The sequence below is a fragment of the Mobula birostris genome, chromosome 2 (assembly GCF_030028105.1).
Source record: "Mobula birostris isolate sMobBir1 chromosome 2, sMobBir1.hap1, whole genome shotgun sequence".
NCBI classification, from domain to species: domain Eukaryota; kingdom Metazoa; phylum Chordata; class Chondrichthyes; order Myliobatiformes; family Myliobatidae; genus Mobula; species Mobula birostris.
The window spans coordinates 172,405,619-172,430,029 of record NC_092371.1 but is presented as its reverse complement, the minus strand read 5'-3'; the positions used below and the strand labels follow the sequence as shown (position 1 = coordinate 172,430,029).

At 43.2% G+C, this 24,411-nt stretch overlaps 1 protein-coding gene and 1 long non-coding RNA gene across 2 annotated transcripts in view; one reads left to right on the top strand and one right to left on the bottom strand.

Moving 5' to 3' along the window:
* Positions 1–2,128: 2,128 nt before the first annotated feature.
* The window catches only part of LOC140193925 (uncharacterized), a 38,784-nt gene continuing 16,501 nt past the window's right edge, over positions 2,129–24,411 (bottom strand). Inside the window, exon 3 of the long non-coding RNA XR_011884999.1 lies at positions 2,129–2,341. This is a non-coding gene — a long non-coding RNA (uncharacterized lncRNA). The remainder of the gene's footprint in view (positions 2,342–24,411) is intronic.
* mlip (muscular LMNA-interacting protein) overlaps positions 2,180–24,411 on the top strand; it is a 179,277-nt gene continuing 157,045 nt past the window's right edge. Inside the window, exons 1-3 of the mRNA XM_072251100.1 lie at positions 2,180–2,382; positions 6,028–6,267; positions 15,719–15,808. Coding sequence (XP_072107201.1) covers positions 2,242–2,382; positions 6,028–6,267; positions 15,719–15,808 — 471 coding nt within the window. The 5' untranslated portion in view covers positions 2,180–2,241. The remainder of the gene's footprint in view (positions 2,383–6,027; positions 6,268–15,718; positions 15,809–24,411) is intronic.

The window sequence follows — 24,411 nt, the reverse complement described above, 5'->3', positions numbered from 1 at the left end:
ATTTCATCATCCAAGCTATTGACATATAATGTAAAAGAATCGGTCCCAACACAGACCCCTGTGGAACACAACTAATCACTGGCAGCCAGTTAGAAAAGGCTCCCTTTATTCCCACTCTTTCCCTTCTGCCAATCAGCCACTGCTTTATTCATGCAATAATCTTTCCTATAATACCATTGGCTCTTAGTTTGTTACGCTGCCTCCTGTGGCATCTTGTCAAAGGCCTTCTGAAAATCCATGTACACAATATCACGCGATTCTCCTTTGTCAGTACTGTTTGTTATTTCTTCAAGGAGGGAGGAGGTAGGTGAAAGTGGTAAAGGGCTGCCTGACCTGCTGAGTTCCTCCAGCATTTTATCCATGGTATCTGCAGAATCTCTTGTGCTACAAGAGACAAGAAAAGTTGCACAGTTTCTACCTTGATGTTTCACCAGTTTGTCACATTCATTCTGGTCATGTTGTAAGCTTTATGCATACTGGAAAAATATTTTTCACTGTTTCTCTGAGGCTTTTGGGAAGCATGGGAACCAGACCAGCTCATAACCATCCTTGGAGCAACAAGCTCCCTATCTTCAGCCAATATGTATGAAAAAATGGCTGTATTGTTTGGAATGGTGATTGCTAAGAAGTTAATCCTGCAAATGTGGAAAATGGACTCTGTGCCTACATATGATCTGTGGCTGAGAGAACTGGCAAAGACTTTACATTTGGAGAGACTGAGACTATGTAATGAGGACAGAGGGGACATCTTTGAAAGGATATGGGGCCCTGTATTGGACTTTCTTACAGGGTGAGGACAGAGGATTTTTGGTGTGGTGCACCTCTGCTGTGTAGGTTTACTTTTGCCTTTATATTTTTCTCCCTTTTGCTGCTCAATATTTAATTTGATTTTGTTATGGTTGTGGTTTTTGTGGATGTGCTATATTTTTTTTGTTTTTGTTTGTTTGTTTGTACTAAATAAAAAATAAAAAACATTAAAAAATGTAATTGGCCACGTTACTTAATTACAACATGAGCCATTTGTCCATGCTAGATCCGAGAGAAGCAATCCCATCATTCCAGTTACCCCTGTACCCACCTAACCCCACAGTTTCCCCTCATATTCAAAGTACAAAGTTTGTACTTTTTTTGCCACTAACTTGCACTGAGCAGTAATTCAGATTCAGGTTTATATATCACATGTACATCAAAACATACCCTTGTGTTCACAAAGGTGACCATTCTAAAGTGAATATTGGTTAGAAATGTCTATATGTCCCTCTATTAACATTAGAATATAGAACACAGAACATTACAGCACAATACAGGCCCTTCAGTCCACGATGTTCTGCTGACACTTTGACCTACAGTAAGATCAATGTAATGCTTCCCTCCCACAGAGCCCTCCATTTTTCTATCATCTATGTGCTATCTGAGACTCTTAAAATGCTCCTAATATATCCGTCTCTAACACTCCCCCACCCAGTATGTTCCACAAACCCACCATACTCTGTGTAAAAATCTACCTCTAACATCCCCCTATACTTTCCTCCAATCACCTTAAAGTTGTGCTCTTTTGTAATAGCCATTTCTGTCCTGGGAAAAAGACTCTGGCTTTTCACTCGATCTATGCCTGTTATCATCTTCATATTCTGAAGTGAATATTGGCCAGAAGTGCTATGTATTTCTCTGAAGTAATTATTGATCAGAAGTGTTTATATGCTCCTCTATAAAGGAATCCAATCGATGAAATATTATTAACAGTATATTCCTCTACATTATCACCATAATAAATGTCTCCTGTGAGATTAAACGGATCTCCTTTCCCACGTAAAAGATTGTGAAATCAGACCTCGCTGAAGCCATGTTGGTGTTAATATTCGTTTTTCATTTCTGCAGCAATTGACAGCAATTTTGAATTTTCCAATAGCTAAACAGTGTTTAATGTCAGAATGGTATTGTGAACAATTGGCTTTCTTTTAAGCTTTCTTGTATGACTGGTTTTGAGATTGATGAGTAACAAGTGAAAATGAGAACAGCCTGCCAACAAATAACATGTAAACCGAAACCCTGGCTGCACAGACACATGAGCCATGTGATGTGATGCATCAGACTGGTTGTTTTTATTTTAATTTTATTTTGAGGTAACTTTATTTTTCTTCACATCAAGTCCAATCTTTGTTTCTTCCCCTGTAGGATTCCTTACAAAGCCATTCTAAATCTCGGACAAACTCAGCCGCTCCAGATTGGAATTTAAATCGCATGTTCTGTGCGGCCCGGTCCAAGCAGCAACTGCTTTCCAGCAGCCAAGAGTTCAAACCTTCTCCTAATCATGATAGGTCGATTAGTCACAGAGCCAGCCCTGAAAAGGAAGCAGAAGAAATGGAGAATCACTATGAGGAAGTAAGGAATGTTTGCATAGTAATTAGAAATATTTATTGAGCGATTCAGTACTGTGTGGGAAATCACAAGGTCACTGCTTTTGCACTGTACATTAATGATTAGCTAATCTGCAACCACAATCAGGCATCACCTGATTTCAAATTCAAGTTCAAGTTTAATTGTCATTCAATCATACACATGAATAGAGCCAACTGAAACAGCATTCCTTTGGGGCCAAGATGCAAAACAGAATGCCAGCAGTCACACACAGCACACAATGCACGTAGAGTGTACAGCTACTATCGCAGAAAAATGAACAGTCACAAAAAATAATATTAGCACACGTTTCTGAGTGCTAAGGCCTGTAGATTGAAGGTGCATGGGATGTTGTGGAGCCATGTTTCTGCAAGAACAAGCACGCAGCAGTACTTCATCTCGAGCTGGGTCAGCCTCAGATGAGCGCAATCCAGCTTGTCTTCCACCATGTGAACACTGGAGGGCAGCACTGATGGGAGGGGCCAGCCCCCAATCCAGCATGGACTCCAGCTCTCTCCCACACTGCCTCAGGCATCTCCTTCCCTGGGCAGCTGCAACAGGTGACCGCACTGCATGAAGGCCTGGTCCACACAACAACCAAGGCCATGCTGCTTCTCCACCGTTGGTCTCACCACAATGAACCAGTGAACCAGGCTAGTTCACATCTGAAAATGACACTTAAAACTCTGGTACACATAAGCTTTGACCCTAATAAGATTGTTATCACACCCATCTCTTTAACTTGTGTTTTGCCACACCTCAGCTACTTTCTTTCAGTGCGGAACGTGGTAGATGTTTACCGTTCTGATCCAGTTCATTGGAATTTTGCAGACACAAGAGACTGCAGTCTCTGGAATCTGCAGAAAAAAAAAACGCAAACTGCTGGAGGGATTCAGCAGATCAGAAAGCATCTTTACCTGGTCTGTAGCAGAGCGGTTAACGCAATGCTTTACAGCAGCAGCACCCAGTTTCAACTTCTGGTTGCATTCACTTCTGGTTACCGCATTATAGGAAGGATGTTGAGGCTTTGGAAAGGTGCGGAAGAGGTTTGTCAGGATGCAGTCTAGTTTAGAGGGATGTGCTATAATGAGAGGTTCGACAAGCTTGGATTATTTTCTCTGGAGTGCTGGAGGCTGAGGGGAGAACTGATTGAAGTTTATAAAATCACAAGAGCCAAAGATACGTTGACAGCCAGTATTTTTCCGAGTGCTGAAATGTCTAACACCAGAGGGCATGTGAGAAGGGGTAAGTTCAAGGGGATTGGCAGAACAAGTTCTTTTAGTCAGAGGGTGTTGGGTGCCTGGAATGCCCGAGCAGGGACGGTGGTGGAGGAAAATGCAATAGAGGTGTTTAAGAAGCTGTTAGACAGGTACTGTACAGGAATGTACACAAATGGATGGAAATGGACATTGTGAAGGCAGAATGTTTGTAACATAGAACAATAAAGCATAGTACAGGCCCTTCAACCCTTAATGTTGTGCCAATCTACTCTAAGATCAATCTAATCCTTCCCTCCCACACAGCCCTCCATTTCCTCTCATCCACCTGCCTACCTAAGAGTTTTTTTAAATGTCTCTAATGTATCTGCCTCTACTACCTGGCAAACTACCTCTGACTTCGCCTCTATACTTTTGTCCAATCACCCTATAATTATGCACTCTCGTATTAGCCATTTCCGCTCTGGGAGAAAAGCCTCTGGCTGTCAAGTCTATCTATGTGTCATCTTGTACAGCTCTATCAAGGCACTTGTCACCCTTCTTTGCTCCAAAGTGAAAAGCCTGAGCTCGCTCAACCTTACATCACAAGAGACACTCTCCAATCCAGGCATCTGGATCAGACCTGATTCTGATTCTGAATATCGAACAATTAAAGGTCTGCATGGTGTCTGTGGAAGAGCAAAAGAACAGGTTTGATGAGACAGTTTTTCAGATGACCTGCAGAGGCTACAGACACTGCCTGTTCCATTTCACTGCTTTACCGGCACGTCATCAAGTCAGAGTTAAAAATGCATTGTCTACTGAAAGAAGTTTATCCTCACTTTAATTCTGGGCTGCCAATAAATAGTTCAGTTTCTGTTCACCCTGAAAAAAGACAGCTATTTTCAGATTCATTCTGGGTGATTATCAGTAGAATAACAAGAAACACAACCCCGTGATGTCAGCAGAGGCATTCGATCTTGGTGATGTCAGCCCAACTGCGCTGGGCAGGACATGTTGTCAGAATGCCTGACGGAAGACTGCCCAAGGACATCTTGAACGGCCAACTGTCCAGAGGTACCCAAAAACGAGGAGGCCAGCGACTACGGTACAAAGGATGTTCTGCACAGGACCGTCAAGAAAGCTGACATTGCCCCAACAACATGGGAGGATCTGGCTCAAGATCGCTCACAGTGGAAGGACGCCATCAGAAAAGGTGTGGATGCTGCTGAGAACAAGCTCAATGAGGCAACAGAGGAAAGGCACAGGAAGTGCCACAACGGAGCTTCTGTCCCTGCTGTCCGTCTAGACCCCACCTGCCAAGTATGTGGCAAGCAATGCCTGTCAAGGATCGGCCCGTACAGCCACTCCAGGATGCACATATCAAACCCCACTAACCATCATCATCCTATGGGATGGATAACCAGAGGGATGGATAACGAGAGAGAGAGAGCGAGAGAGAGAGAGAGAGAGAGAGAGAGAGAGAGAGAGACACACATTCGCCCAGAGGATTAAGACTTGTGCTGGCCTGGCCCTTTTTAATGGGAGAATTCACAGGAATTGGATGTATGGAAATAACTCATAAACTAACCACAAACTAACCACAAGTGCAACATAATGGTGCAAATTTCATTACCTGGTATTGCGCATGTCAGCCTCCACTTTAAGTATACACAATGACTTTGCTTCCACAGCCGCCTGTGGCAACGAATGACACAGATTTACCTCCCTCTGGCGAAAGAAATTCCTCCTCATCTCTGTTCTAAAGGGACATCCTTGTATTCTGAGGCTGTGCCCTCTCATCCTAGATTCTCCCACAATGGGAAACACCCTCTCCATGTCCACTCTATCTAGGTCTTTCAATATACAATAGGTTTCTATGAGAACACCCATCATTCTTCTAAACTCCATTGATTACTGGCCCAGAGTATCAGACGCTCCTCATATGTTAACTGTTTCATTCCCAGGATCATTCTCGTAAACCTCCTTTTGTGCCTCTCCAATGTCAACATGTCTTTTCTTAGACACGGGGCCCAAAATTGCTCACAATACACCAGATGTGGTCTGACCAATGCCCAATGAAGCCTAAAAGTACAAAGTTCAAAATTCAAAGTAAACTTATTTTCCAAGTACATATAAATCACCATATACTACCCCTGAAAATCATTTTCTTGCAGGCACTCACAGTAGATACAAAAAGAAATACAATAGAATCAATGAAAATTTACACACAAGGATAAACATCTGTAAAGAAGAAAAACTGCAAATAGTATAAAAAAATAAAATAATAATAAATAATTTTGAGAAAACAGTGTACCTCATAAAGTGGTTTTTGAGTGTAGTTATCTCCTTCTGCAAGTACATTCTGAAACTTGTTTTATTGTTACCATTTACATTTATTTTTAAAGTTGTAATTCACTCTTTAAAATCTTAGGAACCTGTACCTAAATTTCCTGTAAGCGTATTTGAAACAGAAGAAGATATTCATCAGAGCAATCATTCAAGATCCTCCCAGCCTCATAATCGGAAGCAAGGCAAGCTGATGTGTACTTTAGGCAACAGCAGGCAGGAGGTCTTGTACTCATCCAATGGTACTTGGGAAGAGAATAAGTGTCCAAATGGAGGCTGGGCAACACTTTATATATCCACTGGATTAAAAGGAACTTGGACTAAGGTAATGACTTTAAGAGCTCCATGGATAAGTTAGACCATAAGACGTAGGAGCAGAATTAGGCCATTGAGTTTGCTCCACCAATCAATCATTGCTGATTTATTTTCCCTCTCAATCCCATTCTCCTGCCTTCTCCCCATAAATTTTGATGCCCTTATTAGTTCAAGTTTCAAAGTAAAATTTATTATCAGATTATATACATGTCACCACATACTTAGCAAATCTACAGAACAGTAACTGTAAACAGGATCTATAAACTGTTACCACTAGGAGCTGTAGATAATAACTGCAGATAATAAAGAAATAGCAATAAATAATGAGCATGGAATAACAAGATAAAAGAGACCTTAAATGAGTGTAGTTATCCCTTTTTGTTCAAGAGCCCGATGGTTGAGCGGTAGTAACTGTTCTTGAGCCTGGTAGTGTGAGTCCTGAGGCACCTGTACCTCTACCAGATGGCAACAGTGAGAAAAGAGCATGGCCTGGGTGGTGAGGATCTTTGAGGATGGCGAGAATCTTTGATGATGAACCTCTGCTTTAAATATACCCAGTGGTTTGGCCTCCACAGCTGTCTGTGGCAATGAAATCAACAAATTTACCACCTCTAGTGAAAGAAATTTCTCCTCATCTCTGCTCAAAAGAGATGTCCTTTTATTCTAAGTTTGTGTCCTCTGGTCCTGGACTCACCCAATACAGGAAATATCATTACCTACAAACTTGAATCTTGTCTTGACAATGATGACCCCTTTTTTTGCTAAACCTCTGATAATGTCCTTCTTTTAATCATTTATCTTCTGAGAGGGCCATGCTCCCTTCTCATTGCTGCCATTGGGAAGGAGGTGCAGGTATCTTAGGTCCCACATCACCTTTTTCAGGACTTTTCAACTGTCAGTTTTCTGAACCGATATGGTTAACTTCACTCACTCCAACATTAAACTCATTGCATAATCTATCGACTCACTTTCAAAGGATATGGGAAAAACTTGTGAATTTTTTGCATCTGTATTTACTCAGGAGATGGACACAGAGTCTATAGAAATGAGGCAAAGCAGTACTGACTTTGTGGCCTTATACAGATTACAGAGGAGATGGTGTTTGCAGTCTTGAGCCAAACTAGAGTGGCTAAATCCCCAGGGTTTGACAAGATGTTCCCTCTGACCCTGTGGGAGGCAAGTGTAGTGCAGGGGCCCTAGCAAAAATATTTCAATCATCCTTAGCAACAGGTGAGGTACCAGAGGATTGGAGGATTGCCAATGTTATTTTGCTGTTCAAGAAAAGCACTAAAAATAAACCAGGAATTTGTAGCAACATACAATAAGTTTGCTGGTGAACGCAGCCAGCCAGGCAGCATCTCTAGGAAGAGATACAGTCGACGTTTGGGGCCGAGACCCTTCGTCAGGACTAACTGAAAGAAGAGCTAGTAAGAGATTTGAAAGTGAGGGGGAGGGGGAGATCCAAAATGATAGGAGAAGACAGGAGGGGAATGGATGGAGCCAAGAGCTGGACAGTTGATTGGCAAAAGGGATATGAGATGATCATGGGACAGGAGGCCAAGGGAGAAAGAAAAGGGGGAGGGGGGAAAACCCAGAGGATGGGCAAGGGGTATAGTGAGAGGGACAGGGGGAGAAAAGGGAGAGAGAGAGACAAAGAATGTGTATATAAATAAATAAATAATGGATGGGGTACAAGGGGAGGTGGGGCATTAGCGGAAGTTTGAGAAGTCAATGTTCATGCCATCAGGTTGGAGGCTACCCAGACGGAATATAAAGTGTTGTTCTTCCAACCTGAGTGTGGCTTCATCTTTACAGTAGAGGAGGCCGTGGATAGACATAACAGAATGGGAATGGGACGTGGAATTAACACGTGTGGCCACTGGGAGATCCTGCTTTCTCTGGCGGACAGAGTGTAGGTATTCAGCGAAACAATCTCCCAGTCTGCGTTGGGTCTCGCCAATAAATAGAAGGCCGCATCAGGAGCACCGGACGCAGTATATCACCCCAGCCGACTCACAGGTGAAGTGTCGTCTCACCTGGAAGGACTGTCTGGGGCCCTGAATGGTAGTGAGGGAGGAAGTGTAAGGGCATGTGTAGCACTTGTTTCGCTTACAAAGATAAGTGCCAGGAGGGAGATCGGTGGGGAGGAATGGGGGGGATGAATGGACAAGGGAGTCGCATAGGGAGCGATCCCTGCGGAAAGCTGGGGTGGGGAGGGAAAGATGTGCTTAGTGGTGGGATCGCGTTGGAGGTGGCGGAAGTTATGGAGAATTATATGTCGGACCCAGAGGCTGGTGGGGTGGTAGGTGAGAACAAGGGGGACCCTATTCTTAGTGGGGTGGCGGAAGGATGGGGATGTGCGTGAAATTTGGGAGATGCGTTTGAGAGCAGAGTTGATGCTGGAGGAAGGGAAGACCCTTTCTTTAAAAAAGAAGGACATCTCCTTCGTCCTGGAATGAAAAGCCTCATCCTGAGATCAGATGCGGCGGAGACGGAGGAATTGCGAGAAGGGGATGGCATTTTTGCAAGAGACAGGGTGAGAAGAGGAACAGTCCAGATAGCTCTGAGAGTCAGTAAGCTTATAGTAGACATCAGTACATAAGCTGTCGCCAGAGATAGAGACAGAAAGATCTAGAAAGGGGAGGGAGGTGTCGGAAATGGACCAGGTAAACTTGAGGGCAGGGTGAAAGTTGGAGGCAAAGTTAATGAAGTCAATGAGCTCAGCATGCGTGCAGGAAGCAGCGCCAATGCAGTCGTCGATGTAGTGAAGGGAAAGTGGGGGACAGATACTAGAATAGATTTGGAACATAGATTGCTCCACAAAGCCAACAAAAAGGCAGGCATTGCTGGGACCTATATGGGTACCCATGGCTACACCTTTAGTTTGGAGGAAGTGGGAGGAGCCAAAGGAGAAATTATTAAGAGTAAGGACTTCCTCGAAGGAGATGTCCTCCTTTTTTAAAGAAAGGGGCTTCCCTTCCTCCACCACCAACTCTGCTCTCAAACGCATCTCCCCCATTTCACGCACATCTGCTCTCACGTCATTCTCCCACCACCTCACTAAGAATGGGGTTCCCCTTGTCCTCACCTACCACCCCAACAGCCTCCGGATCCAACATATAATTCTCCGTAACTTCCGCCACCTCCAATGGGATCCCACCACTAAGCACATCTTTCCCTCCGCCCTCCCCGCTTTCCGCAGGGATCGCTCCCTACGTGACTCCCTTGTCCATTCGTTCCTCCCATCCCACCCCACCAATCTCCCTCCTGGCACTTATCCTTGTAAGCGGAACAAGTGCTACACATGCCCTTACACTTCCTCCCTCACTACCACTCAGGGCCCCAGACAGTCCTTCCAGGTGAGGCGACACTTCACCTGTGAGTTGGCTGGGGTGATATACTGCGTCTGGTGCTCCTGATGAGGCCTTCTATTTATTGGCGAGACCCGACGCAGACTGGGAGATCGTTTCACTGAACACCTACACTCTGTCCACCAGAGAAAGCAGGATCTCTCAGTGGCCACACATTTTAATTCCACATCCCATTCCCATTCTGACATGTCTATCCACTGCCTCCTCTACTGTAAAGATGAAGCCACACTCAGGTTGGAGGAACAACACCATATATTCCGTCTGGGTAGTCTCCAACCTGATGGCATGGACATTGACTTCTCAAACTTCCGCTAATGCCCCACCTCCCCCTCTTACCCCATCCATTATTTATTTATTTATATACTCTTTCTTTTTCCCTCTCTCCTTTTTCTCCCTCTGTCCCTCTCACTATACCCCTTGCCCATCCTCTGGGCTTCCACCCTCCCCCTTTTCTTTCTCCCTAGGCCTCCTGTCCCATGATCCTCTCATATCCCTTTTGCCAATCAACTGTCCAGCTCTTGGCTCCATCCCTCCCCCTCCTGTCTTCTCCTATCAATTTGGATCTCCCCCTCCCCCTCTCACTTTCAAATCTCTTATTAGCTCTTCTTTCAGTTAGTCCTGACGAAGGGTCTCAGCCCAAAACTTCGACTTTATCTCTTCCTATAGATGCTGCCTGGCCTGCTGCGTTCACCAGCAACTTTTATGTGTGTTGCTTGAAATTCCAGCATCTGCAGATTTCCTCGTGTTTGCGCAGTAAATTATAGGCCTGTGAGCCTGACATTATTTGTGGGAAAGTTGTTAGAAGGTATTCTAAGGGACCGGATATATAAGTATTTGGATAGACATGGACTGATTAAGAATAGTCAGCATGGTTTTATGTATTTTGTTTCATGTCTAACCAATATTATAAAATTTGTCAACAAAGTTACCTTGAAAGTTGATAAAGGCAAGGCAATGGATGCTGCCTACATGGACTTGAGCAAGGAATTTTACAAGGTTCCGTATGGGAGATTGGTCAAGAAGCTTAAGTTGCTCGGAATTCAAGATGAGGTAGTAAATTGAATTAGACATTAGCTTTGTTGGAGAAGCCAGAGAGTGGTAGTAGATGGTTGCCTCTCTGACTGGAGCCTGTGACCAGTGAAGTGCTGCTTGGATTAGTGTCGGGTCTTTTGTTGTTTGTCATCTATATCAACGATATAGATGATGGTGTGATTAACTGGATCAGCAAATTTGCGAATGACACCAAGATTGGACATTGTGTGGACAGTGAGGAGGACTATCAGAGATCACCGTGGGATCTGGACCAGCTGGAAAAATGGCAGATGGAATTTAATGCAGACGAGTGTGAGCTGATGCACTGTAGTAGGTCCAAATTGGGTAGGTGAACGCTAGGTCAGTGAGGACTGTTATAGAACAAAGGGATCTATGAATACAGGTCTGTAATTCATTGAAAGTGGTATCACAGGTAGATAGAGACATAAAGAAAGCTTTTGGCACATTGGCCTTCATAAATAGAAGTATTGAATGCAGGAGATTGAATTTTATGTTGAAGTTGTATAAGATGTTGGTGAGGCCTAAAATGGAGTATTGTATGCAGTTTTGGTCACCTACCTGCAGGAAAGATGTGAAAAAGTTTGAAAGAATAAAGATAAAATTTACAAGGACGTAGCCAGGACTGTGGGACCTGAGTTATAAGGAAAGATTGAATAGGTTAGGGCATTACTCCTTGGAGTGTAGATGATTGAGGAGAGATTTTATTGAAGAATACAAAATTATGAGGGGTATAGACAATGCAAGCAGGCTTTTTCCACTGAGGTTGGATGGGATTACAACTAGAGGTCATGGTTTAAGGATGAAAGGTGAAAAGTTTAAGGGAAACATGAGGGGAAACTTCTTCACTCAGAGGTTGTGAGAGTGTGGAACAAGCTGCAAGCACAAGTGGTGCATGCAAACTCAATTTCAACATTTAAGAGAAGTTTGAATCGGTACATGGATGGTAGGGGTATGGAAGGTTATGGTCTGGGTGCAGGTTGATGGGAGTAGTCAGTTTAAATGGTTCTACAGATCATGTTCTCAGTATTATTTGTTTATTTATGTCGAACATTTTGTCTTCCTTTGCACATTGATTGCTTGTCATTCTTTGTGTCTGGTTTTTCATTGGTTCTGTTGTATTTCTCTACTCTACTCTGAATGTCTGCAAGAAAGTGAATCTCAGAGTTGTTTATGATGACGTACATGTATTTTGATAATAAATTTACTTTGAACTTTGACCTTTGAGCAATCTGCATATCACCATGATACAGCAGGCAGGGCTGTTATCTCATAGTGCCAGAGACTTTGAGCCAATCCTGACCTTTGAACTTTCATTTTTGAAGGGGTGGATATCACAGATAGGGGCCAACATTTATTGCCTAGGTTAGATTGCATGAGATCCAGGGAAACTTAGCGAACTGGATACATAATTGGCTTGACGCTGGGAAGCCGAAGCTTGTCTTTTTTTTTGGGCTAGAGGCCTGTGACTACTGGTGTACCTCAGGGGTCACTGTCAGGTCCATTGTTGTTGATCATTTACTGTATGATGAGAATCTACAAGGTATGTTTAGTAAGTTTGCAGATGATACTAAAATAGGTGGAATCATGGAGAGTGAAGAAAGTTATCAAAAATTACAGAGATATCTTAATCAACTGAGTAAGTGGGCCACAGATTGACAAATGGAGTTTAATTCGGATAAGTGCAAGGTGTTGGGTTTTGGGAAGTCAACCAAGGTAGGACCTGTACAGTGAATGGCAGGGCCCTGGAGAGTGTTGTGTAAAAGAGGGAGCTTGGAATCCAGGTGCCTTGTTCCATGAAGATGGTGTCATGGGTAGACGGGGTTACGTAATGGTGTTTTGCACACTGGCTTTCAACAGCCAGGGCACTGAGTATACCGGTTGGGTCAAGGTATATAAATTTGGAAGTAAATAATGTTAAAATATCCTTACCAACAAAAGGAACCACTTAGGATCCAGAATCAAGATTGGAATCATGTTTAATATCATTGGCATATGTGGTGAAATTTGTTGTTTTATGGCAGCTGTGCATCAAAAATTTTTAAAAATACATAAATTACAATAAGAAAGATATATACAGTATAAGAATGAATTAAATGTGTAAGTAGTGCAAAAGGAGAGCAAAAAAAATGAGGTAGTGTTTATGGTTTTATCGTCCCTTTAGAAATCTAATAGCAGAGGGAAAGGAGCTGTTCCTGAAACACTGAGTGTGTGTCTTCAGGCTCCTGTACCTCCTCCTTGATGGTAGCAATGAGAAGATGGCATGTCATCGATGATGAAGGCCCTTAATGATGGATGCTGCCTTTTTGAGTTATTGCCTTTTAAAGGTGTCCTTGATGCTGGGGAGGCTAGTGCCCTTTGATGGAGCTGCTGAGTTTCCAACCTTCTGCAGCTTTTTCTGATCCTGTGCTGTGGCCCCTCCATTCCAGAGGGTGATGCAACCAGTTAGGATGCTCTCCATGGTACATCTACTGAAATCTGCGAGACATATCACGTCTCCTCAAACAACAAATGAAATATAACCACTGTTCTTTGTAATTCCATCAATAGGCTAAAGTTTCCTTAAGGAAACTATGTTTGTTGGAATTTGTTGGAAATCTTTGAGGAAATAATAAGTTGGATAGATGGTGAATGTTGTCTACTTGGATTTTCTGAAGGCCTTTGACAAAGTACTGCACATGAGGCTGCTCAGCAAGATAAGAGCCCATGGTATTACAAGATAATAGCATGGATAAAGCTTTGGCTGATTGTCAAGAGGCAAAGAATGGGAATAAAGGGAGCTTTTTCTGATTTGCTGCCGGTGACTAGTGGTGTTGGGACCACTTCTTTTTAAGTAGTATGTCAGTAACTCGGATGACGGAAATGATGGATTTGTGGCCAAGTCTGCGGATGATACGAAGATAAGTGTAGGGGCAGATCGTGCTGAGAAAGCAAGGAGGTTGCAGAAGGACTTAGAAAGATTAGGAGAATGGGCAATGAAGTGGCAGATGTAGTACAGTGTCAGGAAATGTATGGGCATGCACGTTGCTAGAAGGAATAAAAATGTAGACTATATTCTTAATGGGAGAAAATTTAAAAAATATGAGGTGCAAAGGGACTTGGGACTCCTTGTGCAGGATTCCCTAAAGGTTCATTTTCAGGTTGAGTTGGTGGTGAGGAAGGCAAATGCGATATTAGCATCCATTTCAAGAGCACTAGTATATAAAAGCAAGGATGTAATGCTGAGACTTTATAGTATAAGGCACTGGTGAGGCCTCACTTGGAGTATTGTGAACAGTTTTTGGGCTCCTTATCTAAGAAAGGTTTTCTGACATTGGAGAGGGTTCACAGGAGGGTCATGAGAATGGTTCCAGGAATGAAAAGGTTATTATTTGAGGAGCATTTGATGGCTCTGGGCCTGTATTTGCTGGAAATTAGAAGAATGGTGGGGGCGGGGGGGGGGTGGAGGTATCTCATTGAAAGCTATCAAATGTTGAAAGGCCTTGATAGAGTGGATGTGGAGAGGATGTTTCCCATAGTGAGGCAGTCTAGGACCAGAGGGCACAGCCTCGGAATAAAGGGAAATGAGGAGAATTTTCTTCAGCCAGAGGGTGGTGAATCTGTGGAATTCATTGCCACAGGCAGTGCAGGAGGCCAAGTCATGGAGTGTATTTAGGTGCACCTTGATAGTCTCTTCATTAGTCAAAGCATGAATTGATACAGGAGGAGGCAGGAGAAGGGGTTTGTGAAGGATATGGCTCAGCCATGTTGAAATGGTGGAGCAGACTCGATGGCTGAATGACCTAATTCTGTTCTGATGTCTTATGGTCTTAATGTCTAACGTATTGGGACCAGGAAAGATCCAGAGATTTGACACCCAGGAACTTAAAACTGCTTATTTTTTCAACAGTTGATCCTTCGATGAGGACGGTTGTGTGTTCCCTTGAATTTCCTTTCCTGAAGTCCTCAATGAATTCCTTGTTCACTGATGCTGAGCTTACTGGTCACTCAACTGGCTGAACTGAATCTGTTAACTAAATTTCAGTGAATTCATTTACTAATACAATAATAGTTTCACCTGGTTAAAGTTTAAAATTCTAAAGAAATGCAACCAATCATAACGCACCTCTTTTGGGATCTTCCAAGATAATTTGAAAACATTTGAAGAGTTACGACTATGGGAATTATAGCAATTGTCTATGAATACAGCAAGGGCACATGAACAGTGATGTGCCAGATAATAGGGCAGTACAGTAATGTAGCAGATAGCATAATGCTATTACAGTGCTAGTGACTGGGGTTCAATTCCCGCTACTGTCTCTAAAGAGTTTGTATGGTCTCTCCAGCACCATGTAAGTGTCTTTCATGTGCTTTAGTTTCCTCCCACGTTCCAAAGACATATGGGTTAGTATTAGTCATTTTGGAGATGCCATGTTGGTGCCTGAATTATAGCGACACTTGTGGGCTGCCCCCAGCACAATCCTTGGACTGTGTTGGTTGTTAACACAACAATGGATTTCACTGTATGTTTCAATGTTTTAATGTACATGTGACAAATAAAGCTAATCTTTAAATCTTTAATAAACTTAACAGCAATCTTTTTGACACATTGCATAATTTACACCATGACAATTACATTAGTGCAAAATTGAGGAGAGAGAAAGAGAAAAAAATATAGTCTGATGCAGTGTTTTTCATGTCTGTTCAAGAACGTGATGGCAATGGGGAAGAACCTGTTTCTGAACCTTGAGGTTGGATCTTCAGGCTCCTGTACCTCCTGCCTGATGGCAGCTTTGATAAGAGGACATGGCCTGGAAGGTGAGTGGCCCTGACGGTGGACATTGCCTTCCTCAGACATCACCTCTTGTAGATGTTCTCTATGGTTGAGAAAGCAGTACCGGTGATGGAACTGCCTGAGTCCCACCACTCTCTGTAGCCTTTTGTGCTCCTGTGCATTGGAGTTTCCATACCAGAGCATGGTGCAACCAGTCAACAGCTATGAAGAAACATCTCACACCAGTACCTTGCCTAAAACAGAACTGTTTCTGATTTGTGTTGAAGGTCAGTATTACAGTGTGCAATCCAATGGGAAGTCTTGGACTTAGCATAGCCGGTGGAAAAGGATCGACTCCATATAAAATCAATGATGAAGTAAGTTTTTCTTTGTCAAATATGAATTGATATTACATGGAATTATTTGAAAACATACATTCTTAGTATAGTTTATTTAACATTGAGCATAGTGCAGTACAGCCATGGACTGGTCATTAGCCCATGATGGTGTGCCGATCTAAATGTCCTCCTCTTGTGTATCATCCATATCCCTTCATTCCCTACGTACTCATGTAACTATCTAAAACACTCTTAAATTCCACCAAACTGCCAGTGTCCACTACTACCCCTAGTAATCTATTCCTGGTACATCCCACTCTCTGTGTATAAAAAATGTCCCTTATATGACCTTTTAACTCTCCCCCCGCCCTGTCCTCTGATGTTTGACATTCCTGCCCTGGGAAAAGATTCTGACCATCTACCCTATCTGTGGCTGTCAGAATTTTACAAACCTCTGTTGGGTCTGCCTGCAGCCTGACACTCCAAGGAGAACAACCTCAATTTGTCCAAAATTTTGTTATAGCTCATATTCTGCAGTCCAGACAACATATTGGTAAACCTCTTCTGCACCCTCTCCACATCCTTTCTATAGTGCAGTCTGACTAAAGTTTTGTATTTATTGTGTTCATATCCCTCCTTGCTCAATGAGGTGTTGGGTTTGTTAGAACTTGAATCTGCTCTTCCAGAAACATAATGAGATAATTTTCATGGAGCACTACAGCACAGAAACAGGCCTTTAGGCCCATCTAGTCTATGATGATCTATTATTCTGCCTACTCCCAATGACCTGTACCTGTGCCTTAGCTCTCCAGACCTCCCCCATCCATGTACTTATCTAAATTTCTCTTAAATTTTGCAATGAAACCCGCATCCACCACTTCCGCTAGCAGTTTGTTCCACCCTCGCACCATCCTCTGAGTAAAGGAGTTCCCCTTCAGCTTCTCTTAAATATTTCACTGTCCACTCTTAACCTATGACCTCTAATTCTAGTCTCATCCAACCTTGGTGAAAAAGCCTGCTTACATTTGCCCTATCCAAAAGTTTCTCAGATTTTGAAATCAAACCCACATCCATCACATTATCTTCATTTAAAAGTCAAATACTTGAGGGCATAGCTTTAAGGTGATGGGATGGAGAAGTTTAACGGAGATATGGGGGTAGGTGTTTTTAGATAGAGATTGTTGGGTGCCTGGAACGAGGTGGTGGTGGAAGCAGATACCTAGGGACATTTACCGGTCACATGAGCAGGCAGGGAATGGAGGAATATGGATCATGTGCAGGTCAATGGAATAACTTTAATTTGACATCATGGTCGGTACAGACATTGTGACGGAATAGCGGAGCAGACTGGATGGGCCAAATGACCTAATTCTGCTCCTGTGTCTTGTGGTCTTATATTCCTATCTTAAAGCCTTTGTGTGCCTTCCAACTCGACAATGACTCTGTTCTCAAATAACTGCAGTGGGGAACTAGATATAAAATAGGTCTCAAAATGCCTTAGTATAGCACAGCACAGCACAGTACAGGCCCTTCGGCCTACGATATTGTGCCAACCTTTCAAGCTACTCCAAGATTGACCTAACCTTCCTATATAATCCTCTATTTTTCTATTATCCATGTGCCTATCTAAGAAATTCTTGAGTGCCCCTAATATATCTGCCTCTATCACCACCCTTGGCAAGGTATCTCATGCATCCACCACTCGCATTGCAAAGAACTTAATTTTGATATCCCTCCTATATTCTCCTCCAATAGCTTTAAAATTATACCCCTTTGTATTAGCTATTTCTGCCCTTGGAGAAAGCTACTGCTATCCTTTACTTCCTGAGAAAACTAAAGAAATTTGGCCTGTCCCCTAAAACCCTCACTAATTTTTATAGATGCACCGTAGAAAGCATTCTTCTAGGGTGCATCACAACCTGGTATGGAAGTTGTCCTGTCCAAGACCGGAGGAAGCTGCAGAAGATCGTGAACACGGCACAGCACATCACACAAACCAATCTACTGTCCTTGGACTCACTTTACGCCGCACGCTGTCGGAGCAGTGCTGCCAGGATAATCAAGGACACGACCCATCCAGCCAACACACTTTTCGTCCCTCTTCCCTCTGGGAGAAGGCTCAGGAACTTGAAGACTCGTATGGCCAGATTTGGGAACAGCTTCTTTCCAACTGTGATAAGACTGCTGAACGGATCATGACCCGGATCTGGGCCGTACCCTCCAAATATCCAGACCTGCCTCTTGGTTTTTTTGCACTACCTTACTTTCCATTTTCTATTTTCTATTTATGATTTATAATTTAAATTTTTAATATTTACTAGCGATTTGTACTCCAGGGAGTGAGAAGCGCAGAATCAAATATCGCCTTGATGATTGTACGTTCTAGTATCAATTGTTTGACGACAATGAAGTATAAAGTAAAAGGTATCCTCTGGAACTATGCTTCTAATCATCTTGTACACCTCTACCAAGTCACCTCTCATCCTCCTTTGCTCGAACAGGAAAAAGCCTAGCTTGCTCAACCTTTCCTCCTTAATCATGTTCTCTAATCCTGTCAGTGTCCTCGTGAAACTTCCACATCAGTCCTGTAATGAGATGATCATAACTGAACATAATATTACAAGTGTGATGTAATCAGGGATTTATATAAATTTATGTACCGTCTGGGTAGCCTCCAACTTGATGGCATGAACATTGAGTTCTCAAACTTCCGGTAATGCCCCACCTCCTCCTCGTACCCCATCCATTATTTATATACACACATTCTTTCTCTCTCTCTCTCTCTCTCTCTCTCTCTCCTTTTTCTCCCTCTGTCCCTCTCACTATACCCCTTGCCCATCCTCTGGGCTTTTCCCCCCCCCCTCCCCCTTTTCTTTCTCCCTGGGCCTCCTGTCCCATGATCCTCTCATATCCCTTTTGCCAATCACCTGTCCAGCTCTTGGCTTCATCCCTCCCCCTCCTGTCTTCCCCTATCATTTTGGATCTGCCCCTCCCCCTCCCACTTTCAAATCTCTTACTAGCTCTTCTTTCAGTTAGTCCTGATGAAGGGTCTCGGCCCAAAATGTCGACTGTACCTCTTCCTAGAGATGCTGCCTGGCCTGCTGCATTCACCAACAACTTTTATGTGTGTTGATTTGTATAAGTTATCATTTTTATAATCGTAGTGTTATTTCTTAGATCATAAGACATAGGAGCACAATTAGGTCCATCAAATCTGCTCCACTATTCTATCACGGCTGATTTATTAAGCTATCAATCGTATTCTCCTACCTTCTCCATGTAACCTTTGATGCCCTTACTAATCAATATACTGAATGTCGGCCCCTACGGCCGTCTGTAGCAACAAATTCCACAGAATCTCCACCTCCTGGCTGAAGAAATTCCTCCTCATCTCTGTTCTAATAGGATATCCTTCTATTCTGAGGCTGTGCCCTCCAGTCCTGAACTCCCCCAGTCCATGTCCTATCTAGGTCTTCCAATATTTGATAAATTACAATGAGATTCTGTCTTGTTCTTTTAAACTCCAGTGAATACAGACCCAGAGGAATCAAACACTCATACACCCTTTCATTCCCAGAATCATTCTGATGAAAGTCCTCTGGACCCTCTCCAAAGCCAGCACATCCTTTCTGAGAAAAGTACTCAGAATACTCCAGGTGTGGTCTGATGAATGCCTTAGAGAGCCTCAGCAAAGCTTTCTTCTTTACACATGCACACATCTGCTTCTGTTAGGCATGTGACTGTACATGCGCTGTACTATTTTATCACACGGACCTCCTGTTGAAACTCAGGTGTCCTAATTCATAGTAATAACACCTGGGTATTTCTCACTTTGTAGAAACCCAGAACTGATCTCTTGTTAGTGGCTGGTAATGTTTCATTATTTTGCCCATTAATCATTTTTTTTTACACAATTTATTCCAATCATTAATTTGTCATACTTAGAATTTACCTGGCCAATTGTTTTATTCTTATTTAACAGGCTTTTCCTTTATCTAAATGCTTCATACTGAAAGAAGGTTTTGGATAATATTCTTAGCACTAGAAGTATGTAATCTTCCATAAACAGCACACACAAATTACCGGAGGAACTCAGCAGGTCAGGCAGCATCTATGGAGAGGAATAAAGAGTTGATATTTTAGGCCGAGACCCCTCATCAGGAATGGAAAGGGAAGAGGCAGAAGCTAGAATAAGAAGGTAGGGGGAGTGGAAGGAGTACAAGTTGGTAGGTGAGGAGAAGGTGGGTGGGATGAAGCCAGAATTCCGGAGTTGATCGGAGGGAAAGGTAGTGCTGAAGGAGGAGGAATCTGACAGGAGGGTGCACCATGGGAGAAAGGGAAGTGGGAGGTGATAGGAAGGTGAGGAGAAGAGAAGGGGTGAGAGGGGAGCCAGAATGAGGAATGGAAAAAGAGAGAAAGGTTGGAGTGGGCAGAAATTAGAGAAGTTAGAGAAATTGATGTTCATGCCATCTGTGTGTGACATGTAGCTGGTTACTCAAAAACATCCTGTATTACTAATTACAAATTTTATGGTATATTTTTAATACTGCAACTTAATTTGTAGAATTATTAACTAGCACCGATAATTTTCTTTGGGTGTGGTGTTATGTGGTCCACTGCTAAGTGTGTATGGCTGCGTAGGCGGCAACTCTGTTGAGTTGTATACAATGGGAATTATTGATATCTGAAGCTATGTACTCCTGATCAGTGCTGCCCTCTGGAGTTCAAATCATCATCCATGTTAGTGTTTGATTTCTGCCAACAAATCTCCATTTTAAAGACCATAAGACATAGGAGCAGAATTAGGCCATTCAGCCCATCGAGTCTTCTCTGTCATTCTATCAATGGCTGATCTCGCATCTCACTCAATCTCATACACTTCCTTCTCACCATATCCTTTGATGGCCCGACTGATCAGGAAACAATCAACTTTTCTCTTAAATATATGCATGGACTTGGCCTTTACAGCAGTCTGTGGCAGAGCATTCCACAGATTCACTACTCTCTGGCTAAAAAAATTCCTCCTTACCTCTGTTCTGAAAGGTCACCCCTCAATTTTGAGACCATGCTGTCCAGATCTGGATGCCCCCACCATAGGAAACATCCTCTCCACATCTACCCTATCTAATCCTTTCAACATTTGGAAGCCGGCTGGTGGCGCAATGGCATCAGCGCTGGACTCCCGAAATGAAGGCTCCCGAGTTCGAATCCAAGTTGGGCCACCCCTGAGCACGCTTTCCATCTGTGCCGGGTTGAGCATTGAGCTAGCCACTCGGCCTCGTAAAAAAAAAAGGGTCGAGTCAGGAACGTTCATATTGTGACCCGGTTAATCCGAAAAAAAGGAGACCAATCCTGACACCACGTGCCAGACAAGAATAGCTGACTGTCTGGTGCGACACGCTAAAAAAAAAATTTGCAAGGTTTCAATGAGATCCTCCCGCACTCTTCTAAATTCCAGTCAGTAGAGGCTGGAATTATCATCCAAACACCAAACGCTCCTCATATGTTAACCTCTTTATTCCCAGAATCATCCTCATGAACCTTCTCTGGAGTCTCTCCAAAGACAGCACATCTTTTCTGAGATATTGACAATACTTCAAGTGGGGCCTGACTAGTGTCTTATAAAGGCTCAGCATTATCTCCTTGATATATTCTACTCCTCTCGAAATAAATGCCAACATTGCATTTGCCTTCTTTACCACAGACTCCTGTTGCAATCTCATTGCTTCCTCAGCACTCCCTACCCCTCCACCTACCTTTGTATCATCCGCAAACTTTACCACAAAGCGATCAATTCCATTATCCAAATCACTGACAATGTGAAAAGCAGCGGTCCCTGAGGAACACCACTAGTCACTAGTATAAACCCAAGAGATTCTGCAGCTGCTGGAAATCCAAAGTAACACATACAAATGCTGGAGGAACACAGGAGGTCAGGCAGCATCTGTGGAAAGAAATAAAGTGTTGGCCTGAAATGCCGATTCTTTATTCCTTGCTGTAGATGCTGCCTGACCCGCTGAGTACCCCCAGCATTTTGTGTTTATTGCTCCATTTTAAAGTGTCTTCTCCCTCCCCGCACCTTTCCAGTTGGAGAAATTTGATGGTGCCATTCGACTAGTCTATATCCAAGAGGTCACATGTAAATTCAGGTTCAGCCTGTGTGTTGGAAATAAAGCCTCACAAAGCTTTTAATGGTGAGATTATCAGATTAAAATGTGAGTGTCCCATAGAATCATAGCATAGAAACAGTCCTTTCAGCCTACAACATCTACGTATGCTGACCATCACACACTTGCCTGCATTAATTCCATATCTGTCTAAGCCTCCCTAATTGAAGCATCTGATCAGATACTTCTTAATTGTTATTGTTCCTGTCTCCATCACTTCCTCTCCCAGCTCATTCCAGATAGTAATCTTTTAGACTTTAGAAACGGACACCAGCTATCTATCCTACCAATGCCTCTCATAATTTTATGTAACAATAGAGATAAAGATTAGTTTTATTTATCACATGTACGTTGAAACAATCAGTAAAATCAGTTTGTATCAATGACCAACATAATCTGAGGATGTGTAGAGGGCAGCCCACAAGTGTCACCATGCTTCCAGCGCTAAGATAGCTTGCCTTCAACTTACTAACTCTAGCCCATACATTTTTGGAATGTGGGAGGAAACTGGATCACCCAGTGGAAACCCACAGGGTCTCGGGGAGAATGTACAAACTCCTTACAGGCAGTAGCAGGAATTGAACCCCAATTGCAGGTGCTATAACCGGTTGTGCTAACCACTGTACTACCCTACTGCCCATATTTCATATCCCTCTATCACGTCTTCCTCAGCCTCCTTCACACCAGAGAAAACAGGTCCAGCCTATCCAGTCTCTCCTGATAAGTCAAGCCCTCCAGATCCTTTTGAATCTTTCCTGCACTCTCTGTAGCTGAATCACACCTTTCCTGTAATGTGCTGTTCAATGGTAGGCTGCGAGAAGATGACTTGGCCTGGATGGCGGGGATCTCTGATGGTGGATGTTGTCTTCTTGAGGCAAAACCTCCTGTTGACACTCCCAATGGTGGGGAGGGATGTATTGGGCAGAGTCCACTCCTCTCTGCAGCTTCTTACATTCCTGAGCATTCAAATTGCAACCAGTCACGATAGTTTCACAGTGCATCTGTTTGTCAGAGTGTTTGGTGACAATCCAAATATTGTAATCAATTACTGTGATTAATGTCACTCCATTCAGGTGAGCTTTGGACTGGTGATGTTCATCTCTGGATAAAATAGCCACGTGACTTGTTCATGCCCAGATACTGTTAGAAAAAGTGATGATAATTTTTTATTTGAATAAACACAGAGGCAAACTTGAACTTTGCTCATTGGTAGCTATTCTGTCCTTGAGGTTACAGGGCGTTCCTTAGCCAGATTTTCATACCAATTTGATGATTAGAGGCAATTTACAGCAAGAATGTGGAGGCTTTGGAAAGTATGTTCGAGAGGTTTACCAGGAGGCTTCCTAGATTAGAGGGCATGAGCTATAATGAAAAGGTGTTAAACTTGGGTTGCTTTCTACATATGTAGCAGTGGAAGATCAAGACAGAAGTTTAAAGATTATAAGAGGCATAAATAGAGTAGAAATGTCAGGTTCTAGATGACACATATTTAAGGTGAGGGAGGAAGGTTAAAGGAGATGTAAGGGGCAAGTTTTTTTTACAAAAGGGAGGTGGGTGCCTTAAGGTTTTCAATGCCAAGGGAGGGTTAGTGAGGATGAGCTCCCACTACATATTAAATACTCCCAATGGCATGTGTCTCAAATAGCTTATGACAATCAAGTCCAGCTCCTGGCCTTCATGTGTGGCTTAGTTACTATTCTGTTGACAGGATAAGGGGCAAAGGTGGGTTACTGATGCCCTAAAATCAGTCAGTTGCTCTGTGCAGATGGGGCTCATCAGCTGTGGCTAGCAGGACATCTAGGAGGAGGAAAACTGATCTTAAAACTCTGCTGTCTTGTGGCTACACCCACTCATGGGGAAGACTTTGTGAGTAAACTCCGAGGAAAAATCCAGAGCTGGAGTCCCTAAGGCAGCCCTACTTTGAGTTCAATGCTGACTGGCAACTCCTGAGAATCCACTGGTGCCAAACCATACCGGTCTATGCCATAGGTCAGTTAGTCTGACCTCAGTGGTTGGGAAGATATTGAAGTTTAATATTAAGGATACTTGGAGACACATGATAAAATAGGCTGTTGTCAGCATGGTGTCCTCAAGGGAAAATCTTGTCTGACAAATCTGCTGGAATTATTTGAAGAAATAACACAACAATGGAGAATCAGATGATGTTGTGTACTTGGATTTTCAGGAGGTCTTTGACGAGGTTGCTTGACAAGCTACGAGCTCATGGTATTACAGGAAAGATGTATTAAAGCAGTGGCTGATTGGCAAGAGTCAAAGAGTGGGAGTGCTTTGGGAGACTGGTTCTGTCACATCTGAAATCCTGTCTGTCCACTACCCTGGACCCCCATCAATTTGCCTATCGCACCAACAGGTCAACAGAGTACGCCATCTCCACGGCACTTCACTCTGCCCTGGCCCACCTGGACAGCCCTAACTCTATTGTGATCCCCTCCAAGCTGATCGCCAAACTTCGCC